This window comes from Oratosquilla oratoria, chromosome 12 (assembly GCF_046742065.1).
Source record: "Oratosquilla oratoria isolate Oo_2021 chromosome 12, ASM4674206v1, whole genome shotgun sequence".
NCBI classification, from domain to species: Eukaryota; Metazoa; Arthropoda; class Malacostraca; order Stomatopoda; family Squillidae; genus Oratosquilla; species Oratosquilla oratoria.
The window spans coordinates 26,584,386-26,596,940 of NC_134788.1; the positions used below are offsets into that span (position 1 = coordinate 26,584,386).

At 35.2% G+C, this 12,555-nt stretch overlaps 1 protein-coding gene across 2 annotated transcripts; it reads left to right on the forward strand.

Moving 5' to 3' along the window:
• The first annotated feature begins 4,246 nt into the window (after window positions 1–4,246).
• Window positions 4,247–12,028, forward strand: LOC143030625 (uncharacterized). Of its 2 annotated transcripts, none has more exons than XM_076193789.1 (2): window positions 4,247–4,333; window positions 10,039–12,028. In XM_076193789.1, the coding sequence occupies exon 2, from the start codon at window positions 10,164–10,166 to the stop codon at window positions 10,950–10,952; it is 789 nt and encodes a 262-aa protein (XP_076049904.1). In that variant the 5' UTR covers window positions 4,247–4,333; window positions 10,039–10,163; the 3' UTR covers window positions 10,953–12,028. The 2 variants fall into 2 exon arrangements, with proteins under 2 accessions (XP_076049904.1, XP_076049905.1); XM_076193790.1 differs by lacking the exon at window positions 4,247–4,333 and adding an exon at window positions 9,591–9,936.
• The last annotated feature ends 527 nt before the right edge of the window (window positions 12,029–12,555 follow it).

The window sequence follows — 12,555 nt, forward strand, 5'->3', positions numbered from 1 at the left end:
AACTTTATATAGAAAACTTTGATTCATGGTTTATTAACCCATTCAACTCCGATGACAAGATGTCTTGTCATTTGGTCAAATAAAACAAAAAATCATAAAACACCAAAATGTTTGATCAAACACCAGAAAAATATGACGTCAGTCCTCGCTTCGCTGCGAGCGAAGCGAGGATTGACGTCATGTTTTTCTGGTGTTTGATCAAACATTTTGGTGTTTTATGATTTTTTGTTTTATTTGACCAAATGACAAGACATCTTGTCATCGGAGTTGAATGGGTTAAGGATATTTAATTTCTTGTCTGGAGAAGAGAGTGATGGAGAGGAGGCAGTTCCTTATTGAAAACGAGGACAAAGAAATGTATTATATGCTTGAGCACTGTTGGATGACCTACTTTGTACGGAAGATTCTTCTCTTAGATGTGAAAAGGGTCAAATATTGCCACATCTCCTTGATGGCCGACAGTTCTCCTTTGGCCGCTACCAAGAACAGGTGGCACCGTTGTAGTGCTATTCGGGTAAGGCTCGGTATGGACAACCAAGGAAGAAATCAAACTCCCGACTACACAGTGTTCTCTATCTCTAATAATCACAGAGTAAGGTGAGTACAGGAAGAAGTATATGGCGAGCCTGGGGTGGACTTGGTCCTGGCAGGGATATAGGAAGTATGGAGCTGGAGGTCCCCGATCGTTGCTGGGAGAGAGGAAGACCAGGGCTGGAGGTCTTCGGACGATGCTAGCAGAGAGAAGGCCTGGAGGTGAAGCTGTACTATGGACTATTGTCTACATAGGAAAGACCTCCCGCTCAAGCGAGATCGGTTTTTTTTTGTGAGAGGGGAAGAATGTCTGTAAGAAAATGAAAAGATAGTCATGTATAAAAGAGGGTTATTGCCAATAAGCGCTTTTTGCATGGGCGATTAGCCAAGGGGCGGTTGATGGTGGTGTCTCGGGAGAAACGGGCAGGGAACTTGGACAGCGGCGCCGACGCCTGCGATTAAAGCCACCGAGAAAATGGCAGGGGGCGTAGTAGTAAAGGTTGAAAAAACAAAAACAAAAAAACAGTGGGAGGTAAATTAAGATGAGGAGATATAGCATAAGAGAAAATTAGAGAGGAAGCAAATTTTAGTCGAAGAGAATGTTTCGATCACTGTTAATATGAAATTTTTCAAAATTCATCGTCTTCTCTATATAAAAAAAATCTCTGCACGTGTTTAAGGATTTTCTCAGAATGTTTCACTCAGTGTTAATATGAACCCAATTGTCAAAATTCATCTTATTTTCTATATTCTTAAAAAAAATTCTCTCCACGTGTTTAAGAATTTTCTCGGAATGTTTTGTTCAGTGGTAATATGAACACAGTTGTCAGAATGTTTCGCTCAGTCTTAAAATGAACATAATTGTCAAAATTTATCGTAATTTCTATACGAGTATTTTTCAAGTGTTTACAAGTGTTTAAGGGTTTTCTCAGAATGTTTCGCTCAGTGTTAATATGAACACAATTGTCAAAAATATATTTTTCTATATCTTTAAAACATTGTTCTCTCCACGTGTTTAAGGGTTTTCTCAGAATGTTTCGTTCATGTTAATATGAACACTTTTCAAAATTCATCGTCTTTTCTATATTTTTAAAAAAGTTTTTCTCTTGGTTTTCTCAGAATGTTTCGCTCAATGTTAATACAAAAAAAAAAAATCATCGTCTTTTCTATATTAAAAAAATCTATACATGTTTAAGGATTTTCTTAGAATGTTTCGCTCAGTGTTAATATGAACACAATTGTCAAAATTCATCTTATTTTCTATATTTTCAAAAAAAAAAAAATTCTCTCCACGTGTTTAAGAATTTTCTCATAATATTTCGTTCAGTAGTAATATGAACACAATTGTCAGAATGCTTCGCTCAGTGTTAAAATGAACATAATTGTCAAAAATTATCGTATTTACTATACTAGTATTTTTCATATTGTCTCTACAAGTGTTTAAGGGTTTCTCGGAATGTTTCGCTCAGTGTTAATATGAACCCAATTGTCAAAAATCATCTTTTCTATATCTTTAAAGCATTGTTCTCTCCACATGCTTAAGGATTTTCTCAGAATGTTTTGTTCGTGTTAATATGAAAACTTTTCAAAATTCATCGTCTTTTCTATATTTTAAAAAGTTTCTCTCTAGGTTTTCTCAGAATGTTTCGTTCAGTGTTAATATGAAAAATGTCAACATTTATCGTCTTTTCTATATCAAAAAATTCTACACACGTGTTTAAGGATTTTCTCAGAATGTTTCACTCAGGATTAATATGAACACAATTGTCAAAATAATCGTATTTTCTATATTTTTAAAACATTTTTCTAACGTATTAGAATTTTCTCAGAATGTTTCGTTCAGTGTTAATATGAACACAATTGTCAAAATTCATCGTCTTTTCTATATTTCAAAACGTTTCTCTCTACATGTATACAAGGGTTTTCTCAGAATGTTTCGCTCAGTTTTAATAAGAACACAATGGTCAAAATTCATCTTTTCTATAATCTGCTCGTGTTTAAGGTCTTTCTCAGAATTTTTCGTTCTGGCCACGTGCTGAACTGAAAATTTCGCTCTATGTTACCATGACATCTTGATTTCCCTTTCATGTCATTACTAGGCAAAATTGTCGTCGATTTCCATCTTCAAACTAGGTAAAAACACCGTCGATTTTCATCTTCACACTAGGCAAATATACCGTCGATTTCCATCTTCACACTGGGCAAAAATACCGTCGATTTCCATCTACACACTAGGCAAAAATATCGTCAATTTCCATCTACACACTAGGCAAAAATATCGTTGATTTCCATGTTTACACTAGGCAGAACTGCCGTCGATTTCCATCTTCACACTAGGCAAAATACCGTCGATTTTCATGTACACACTAGGCAAAAATAGCGTTCATTTCCATCTTCACACTAGTCAAAAATACCTACGATATCCTCCTCCATACTAGGAAAAAATTACGTCGATTTACATATACACACTAAGAAAATTTACCGTTGATTGTCATGTACACACTAGGCAAAAATACCGTCGATTTCCTCCTTCATACTAGGCCAAACTGCCGTCGATTTCCATCTTCACACTAGGCAAAAATACCGTCGATTTCCATCTTCACACTAGGCAAAAAGACGTTGATTTCTATGTTCACACTAGGCAAAATGACATCGATTTGCATCTTCACACTAGGCAAAAATGCCGTCGATTTTGGTTGTCTATGTCGATGTCTTCCTTCACATTTGGCAGAAAAATCGTATATTTTTTGTTCTATTCGCGAACAAAAAAATCCCTCAACGGGACAAATATCGTCAAATTTTCCTCACATGGACTTCCTTCACACATGACAAAAATACAGTCGATATTTTTTCTCCAAAAACCAGTAAAAGTGTTTTTGTCCCTTGAGAGTTTAAATAGATAAATAAATAAACATAAAAAATAATAAAGAAAAAATAAAGGAATAAATAAAAGTTAAATCACATAAAACACAATATGTAAATAAGTAAATAAACAAATAAATAGATCAATAAAATCATCAAACAAAATAAACTTTACCCTTACACTGCCGTATTCTTGCGCATTGTTACATTATTTTTTTCAGCTTAGGGTAAATGCATAATTATTACTTCATTTAGTTTTTGTCTTGCCAAAACGATGCTTACTATCTAATTGATATAGTAACAAATTGCCATGCTTATGCATACTGTAGTTTTGGAGAAATAATGCGAAATGTTGGAATAATTTGAGTGAAACTGGGCTATTGGCCACTCGACGGCAATGCTGAACTTAGGTTTTGACTAATTTCGAGGGGAATATGCCATTGAAAAACGGACATGCCTGTTTTGAATAATATATATATATATATATATATATATATATATATATATATATATATATATGTATATATATATGTATATATATATATATATATATATATATATATATATATATATATATATATATATATCACCCCTATCCTCCCGAAATAATGATAAATTGTGAAAATGAAACGCCAGGACCCGATATTCATGAATAAAAATTCATATAAATACCTTTCCATCAAATAAAGTATTTCCCTGTAATACATTATGATACTGCAGAACACGACAAAGAAATAATAATGGAAAATTAGACGGAAAAGTAAAGAGAGGAAACGAAACGAAATGAGGGGTTGAAAGGAGGGTCGGCTTTCAGAGACTACAGCACTATCTCACTCATCCTTGGATACAGTACCTACCATCTGGAGAGAGAGGAGAAAGCACATCTGTCTCTAGCACACATTTCAACGACAAATGATTGGAGCTAAAAAGATGCTATATGGTGATGTATAGATTCATGAATTGATTTTACATTTTCAAATTATGAATATAAAGAAATACACCTTTAGAATATATCATTTCCAATACAATAAGAATTAGTAAAAGTTGAAAATGATAACTTGCAATACAATAATAACTACTGCCATCCCTTTTTAGTGGGGTGTGAATTACAATTCATAACAATGCAACATTACATCATGAAGGAACTAATACAGACAGACGAGAAATTAACAATTTCCTATACATCAAAACTGATAATAAATGAGTGAAAACTAGAATGAAAATATGATAACAGACCAAACAAATAATTTTCGTTATAGTAATAGTGATAACTCCTTTAGACCTTTTCATTTACACCATAAGATCATATAGCAAGTGGACAGCAGGAATATACAATGCCTCATAAATAATGCGGAATAAGGAGATGAGAAAGGAAAGAGAAGTGAAGGGAGAGGATAGTAAAGGGTTGAGGAGAGGAAAGTAAAGGAAGGACAGGCGTAAATGTCTGAAGAAAAGAGAAATGCAAAAATAGATTTAGGAAGGAGAGCTAGTGTGGAGAAAGAGAGGGGGGAGATAAATTTCAGTCAGCACCATATTCAGTACAAGTACACATTTTACAAATGGAATGATGCGTCGTTTGGCGTGTAGCCACAAAGCATATTTCTTTTTCAGTACTCTAGCACTCAATAGGTTCGAAGAGTGTGGTACTGCGTATAGGATTTCTCTGGGCAGAGTGCTACATTGCACTCCTTACAATGGTAAGATGTTGATTTTCTTTTCTTTGGTCGCAGGATGGTGTCCATACAAACGTGGCAATCCCTTTGTCTTTTTGTACGTTTTATTGAGGCAGTAGGTGGTGGGGGTGAGAGGGATTTGCAGGTAGTGCCTCTGTACCCACGCTGTACAGGCCAGACGATAGGGCATGTTTTGAAGTAGCGAGTGGCGGCCTGGGTGTGGTGAACTTTGTTCTTCGTACTTGTCCAGCAATTAGTACGACACTGCATACGTGAATTTCTTCAGAGACGTTGGTCTGTTGCCACTCCTTATCAGCCTGAAGTTGTAGGCATTGAGCACAGTTTTCCTCACACATTCCACAAAGCTGACCATCATGTCGGCCTTGTCAACAAGACGCATATTTGCCATGTATTCAATTACAAGGTCTGGTTTCTTTATTACTTCACCTGTCCTGTAATTCACCTTCCCTGTACTGATTCAGTGTGAAAATTTTGTTACTTTTGATGTTTTCAATTCCCTTTAGAATCTTAAAGACCTGTATCAAGTCCCCTCTGAGTACACTTTTTTAAGGAAAACAAATTCATATGTTTTAGTCAGTTTTCGTATGACATTTTTAATATTTGGAATCAGTTTTGTGGCTCGCTGTTGTATTTTTTCTAATCTGTCAATGTCTTTAATGAGATTCGGTGACCATGCAGAAACAGCATATTTCAAATGTGGATAAACTAATGATTTATATGGCTTGTTAATGAGCCCTCAGGATCCTGTACCTTACCACGGTGGCTTAATCCTGCTTTGTAAGGCTGTATGTATGGTGAGATTTTTTTTTTTTTTTTTTTTTGTATACTGGAATGGCTGTGGTGAATTAAGTCTGAAATGTGTAATCAGCTCAGTCATGCTTATCATATGCAGGAGAATTGGAATCTGAAGCTTGCGTCAGTATTTGTGAGGGACATAGGATAATGGCAGCAGAGAAGATGAGGGCTGAATAAGCATGATCTTTGGAGCAGGAGAATGAATAGAATCAGTGTCACGAGAGTAAGGAATAATATACGATTTGCACTTGGTACAAGTCTAGGCCGACATCTACTGTTGGCCAAATACTAAACCATTTGTTGTCTAGTGTCACGTAATCAGTAGAATTCAACATTGTTTTCATTCGTATCTTGATCGTATTACAGTAAATTAAATCTTATACTTTTAATCTTTTAATATCCTGGAATAATGGTAGAATCTACAGAACCCATGTGGACAGCAATTGCATTTACCGTAAATTAGGAGAAAAGGATGAAATATATGTTTTCATATGAAATCTGTGTGCATAAATAATTGCATAAAATAATGGTGATAACATGTGAGGATGGTGTTTCTTTGAGTAGACTTATCGGCAACTGCCACTTTCATATAAACCCAGTTAATTTTTCAAATATGTTGATCCAATACATACATCTTTTTATATAATTATCATAATCATGTCAAAATTAACACAAACAAAATTTAATGTAAGTGCTGTAAAGGAAATAATCAGATTAAAGTGGATATTTGGGATGGTAACTAAAGGGTCTGTCAACATTTCTTGACACATTTTCCACAAAAGATGGGGAATACCACAGATGTTTTTTGATATGATCCTGAGTATTTTCTGCTCTAGTATCAAGTACTATAATGTTTAGTATCATTTATATCCAACCTGCTACTCCGATCTTCATGACAGTTAATATACTTGAAACAAAATCATATTTCATAGGAAATTTCAACAGCATAGAGTGATTTATTGAGCATATGGGTAAGACACTGGAAAGTGTGGAATATCTATTATGTTAAATCTCAATGCATCATTTGACCCTACCTTAGAGTACTTTTCACTGGCAATTTAAAATCTACAGATATTAGTGAAATTATATTAAAATGATTGGAAAGTTAACTCACAAACAGAATAGTAAACATAAAATGGCAAAGAAAATGACAAACCAGAAAACTTAATGAAACAGAGTTACAAGGAAGTATACTAGGTCCAATGTAATTTAACATTGATATGATAGACTTGTCTCAAATACCATATTAGCATAATGTGAACTAATTCTTATGCTGATATCAATTTTTCTTTCCCAATTAACCACACCAGGAATACGAAAAAAAAAAAAAAAATGCAGCAAATAATGACAGACCTGAACTAAAAGAATAAAATTGAAAAAATACTCATATAGTCAAGTAGCTTGTAAATTACAATACTGGGATCATGTCAAGATTAGCAAACCCATCATCTGTGTGTCAAGAATAGCAAGCCCAAAGATCATAATGTAATGGTCAAACCAAATGTCTTCATATAAAGAAAAGCAAACCTTTGACAAAAATGTAAAAAGTAACATGCTAAATTTATATTGATGAAGAAAGAATGAAAATAATATGGCAATGTTCAATTTCCATGAAAAATTCTGTTAAAACTAATTACTCAAAGGATACTGCATAGCAATTGCATTACAGAACCTTGGTGACCTGTAAAAACCATATACATAACCTAACCTAACCTTGAGACTTCCTGGATATCTGAATACAGAAATTAAAACCAATATATGAAAACTGCTATTAAACCAGTGAAGGTTCATAAAGCTTAACTAATGAACAGAAGCTTTGAAATTTAATCAGTTATTGAAATGTTGTTTGTACTGAAGTGTTTATGTTAAGAACAGCCAAGTTGATTACAATCATGTTTAAATTATTATTTTTTTTATATTAGCAAGTAATATATTTTATGTTTGAATATTTTACAAATGGTGTTATTCACCATAACCTGAAAGATTAAATAATTTCTATTTATGATTAAGACTGCTGTGAGGCACATATATTAATGAAAAATACTTATTTGAAGTGTGTTTTCACTGAATAATTATAATATGATAAGCTCCAACCATGCACCTTGTTTTAGTATTTCATAGAATGGAGTTGCGAATCTAACCTAACCTATGTGTAGGTAGGAACAGGTTAGGGTAGATTGACTAAAAGTTGTTCTCACACCAAGATGTCAAAAATCAATGTTTCATAGTTTTATGTAAAGGCTTATAGTTGTATATGTGTGGAATGTTACTTGTTTTCCCCACCAACTATGAGGTAAGGGGAGTGTGACTCGTGTAATGCTGCTTTTTCATGAAAGAATGAAGACACATGATGACGCAATGGAGAGCAACCTTGCAAGTGTGACCTGTGTGAAGCAGCTTTCTCAAAGAAGAGTCCTCTCAAACAACACATGGTGACCCCCCCCACACTGGAGTAAGACCCTTCAATTGTGACTTGTGTGATGCAGCCCTTTCACATAAGAGTCATGTCAAATGACACATGAGGACTCACAGTGGAAAGGAGCAGTTTCAGCTTTCTCACAAAGGGTTTATTTCAAATGTCATGTAATGACTCACTTCCTCACAAAGATTATCTCATGTATTGCATGATCATTCATGCTGCTGAGAGGCCTTTCCAATGTGACCCGAGTGATTTAACTTTTCTGTATGATTGTATTTTCACATATGAAATATTGATCCATTGTTACCCGTTTGGTAGAGTCATCACACATGCTGTTGGTTTTAAATGTTTGTTGGTTTACTCTTAGTTGTGAAGTTTTTTGGGTGACCTTGGTTAACCTATTACATAATTGCATTTTTGTTTGTTCACAATTAAAGGTTTTTAAGTGTTTCATTAAGTGCACTTTTTTATGAAAAACTCTTGAGCATATTAGAGGATGGTTAGTGGATATATATTAGCATGTCATGATATGCAGATGTTCTTTTTTCCATACTTTTATGTAAGGTTGGAGTATATGGTGTTGTTACTTGTAATTTGTGTTACTGTAGATATATCTACAGTAATATACTCAGCAGTGTTTATTTGATTTTATGAGACATAACAGTCACATTTCAATGAAGTGTGTCCAAGAATGGTATCAATATCATGTGATGAATTGTTCGTTACTGATGAAGGATAAATTCAATTTGTTTGCTGAATGGTTTTGTTATCATTTGTGCCAGAGAGAGCATGGTGTCAGGCAGTAATTTTTTATATGTGCTTGTTCCTCTCTTGTAACACCTGAGACAGAACCTCCTTGTTGGGTTGAGTTGTGATGTCTTCTCGTATTCTGTTAAATTTGTTGTTTTAATATTTGATGGAAGGGAGGGTTTAATCTAACCTAACGTTGGTGTAGGTAGGTACAGGTTAAGATAGATTGACTAGAAGTAAATTACTGATCATATGAGGATGTGAGAAATCATTATATTTTTATAGGTTTCTGGTGGTATTTGTGTGAAATGTTACTTGTTTTCCCGCCAATCCCCAAGTTAGGGGGGTGTCACCGTAAAAGGGAAAAGAAGTGATTTGCCGTAGAAATAGATATTTATGAGAGACTTCATTGGTGTGTTTGTAGTCCTCTGTGAAAGAATGTCAAATCCTGTATTACTTATTTCCAATTATGCTACTGTATCCTACATCATACGCTGATCTCTTTTCTTGTGTGCTATGTCTCTTTGCAGTATTAATTCAACCACGCTTTTGCCTTAGATTTCTTATTTTCAACTATGCTCTTCTAGCATACATTATATATGCAGGTAACCTCTTTTAATGTCTTCATGTCTTTGCAGTAGCTATTGAACCTCGGTTTTGCTTTATTAGTTGATTTATTTATACTGACCCAGGTTTTTTTTTTTTTCAGTTTCCAGAGCTTGGCGCATTTCTGCCAGACAGGTATTGCATTACCAAAATATCTGTGTACATATATGCATTGTATATATATGTGTATATATATATATGTAAGCATTGACAGAAATGCACCCCAGATTTTTTGGTACCGCACTACCTGTCCTGCAGTAATACACTATCTGTCTGACGGTAATGCACCCAGCTTTGCCAGTTTCTGAACGACTCATTTTCTCATATTTGTTCAACCTTCCCATACTGTATTTTGGTTAATGGGCCACTATATTCTTTCAGGTCGATGGTGAATATAAAAATTTCCTTGGAAAAGGTGCCCAAAGATTTCGTATTGTCCTCATATAATAGAATCTGGTGTGGCAACTGTGGTACAACTCTTTCACAAGTCATCTTAATTTCACGCGATGACCCACACTGGAGAGAAGCCTTTCCAATGCGACCTGTGTGATGCAGTTTTTTCACGAAATTATCATCTCAAACGACACTTGATGACTCACACAGGAGAGAAACCTTTCCATTGTGATCTATGTGATGCAGCTTTTTCACAAAATAGTCATCTCAAACTACATTTGATGACCCACACTGGAGAGAAGCCTTTCCAATGTGACCTTTGCGATGCAGGTTTCTCAGAAAAGGGTTACCTCAAACGACACATTAGGACACACACTGGAGAAAAGCCTTTCCAATGTAACATGTGCGATGCAGCTTTCTCTGAAAAAGGTGGTCTCAAACGACACATGATGACCCACACTGGAGAGAAGCCTTTCCAATGTGACCTTTGCTATGCAGGTTTCTCAAAAAAGGATTACCTCATACGACACATTAGGATACACACTGGTGAGAAGCCTTTCCAATGTGACCTGTGCAATGCAGCTTTTTTTGGAAAGAATGATCTCAAACGGCACGTGGTGACCCATAGTGGTGAGAAGTCTTTCCAGTGTAACCTATGTGATGCAGCTTTCTCACAAAAGAGTAGTCTGAAACGACACATGATGACCCACACTAGAGAGAAGCCTTTCAAGTGTGACCTGTGTGATGTGGCTTTTTCACGAAAGAATGATCTCAAACGACACATGGTGACCCACAATGAAGAGAAACCTTTCAAGTGCGACCTGTGTGATATGGCTTTCTCACGAAAGAATGTCCTCAAACGACACATGATGACCCACAATGGACAGAAGCCCTTCGTGTAGAAATTTACGTCATGTGGTCACTCTTACACGAAAGAAGCAGTTTCAACTTTCTCATGAAGGTTTATTTAAACTATTATGCATTGTGTGATCATTCACGTTGCTGAGAGGCCTCTCCACTGTGACCAGAGTAATTTAACTTTTATGTATGGTTGTATTTTCAGCTATTAGATATTGATCCATTGTTGTAGACCTGTTTGGTAGATGATTTGTCACATACAGAGACAGCTGGTTGTAAATGTTTGTTGGTTTACTCTTAGTTGTGAAGTTTTTAAGGTGACCTTGATTGACCTATTGTGTAATTGTATTTTTGTTTGTTCCATTACATGCAAGATATTTTTTTTCATCTGCCAATGTTACTTGTAATTTGTGTTACTGTAAATATATCTACGGTAGTATAATCAACGGTACTTATTTTATCCTTTGAGACATAACAGTCACGTTTCAATGAAGTCTGTCATATGATGAATTGTTCATTAATGACGAAAAATAAATCTAATTTGTTTTCTGAACAGTTCTGTTTTGATATTTTTCCTAACCTAACCTTTGTGATGTTAAGCAGTAGTTTTTTTTCTAAATGCTTCTTCTCTCGTAAATGCTGAGACAACTTTGGTTGAGTAATGATGTCTTGTATTCTGTTCAGTTTGTTGTTTTTATACAGGCATTTGGTAGAGAGCAATAATTTCTACTTGATTATCTAAATGAGACATGAGAACTCTAGTGTCATATCATTTCTGACGGTGAGCTCAGGGTATACAGTAACAGTTTTGGAGCCTGGAGGTATTGGTTGTTGATTATTTTCTCAGAATTTGTACTCCTTATACCAAACCAAATTGGGTCACGTCTTTGAATATGATACACAAGGAAAAATATATAACAATGATAATAGTGATAATAATAAAATCATACATGTAAATATTCTAGAATCATCTTATGTTTGTCACTTTGAAATTCTAGTTCTATGAGTGCCCAGTAAAATGTCATTACTGCAAACTTGGATGCTCACCTGGACAAATTCAAGGAAAATATGGGTGCTTACTCAGAAGAAGGCAAGCGATTCCACCAAGATGTGAAAGAGAGGGCGGAGGTGTCATTTGTTTTTGTTTGTTTTTTATAAGCTTGTGTCATAAAAAATATATAATATATATATATATATATTATATATATTGCTATAGCTGGGCAGCAGATCCTCTTTAAGGCAAATGTCACCTTGATAGATGGTATTCAACCCCAGCAGAAAAGCCAGTAGGAGAAGCCAGGATTAAAATGTTCTACCAAAACACCATGTCCACCCATTATAGAGCCGATGAGGAAGCCCTTAGAAAAATCATCCATAAAGACGTGAAACCCACCAACGACAACGACAAAATAGATCTGGTTATTTTCTATAAAAACATGAAGACATCCCAACTCCTTATAAAGAACAACCCCTGCCAGAGGACACCGGAACTTCAACGTAGCCATCTCGTGTATGAATACTCCTGCAGAAAAGGGAACTGTGAAGCCCTCAATGAAACATACATAGGGATGACTACGACGAAGCTCACGAGGCGTCTCACCCTTCATCTCTCCAATGGCGCTATCAAGCGACACCACGAAGACGTAC

What these genes read in the sequence shown, in the direction of transcription:
- LOC143030625 (XM_076193789.1), top strand. Translation starts at nt 10,164, where the DNA reads ATGACCCACACTGGAGAGAAGCCTTTCCAATGCGACCTGTGTGATGCA.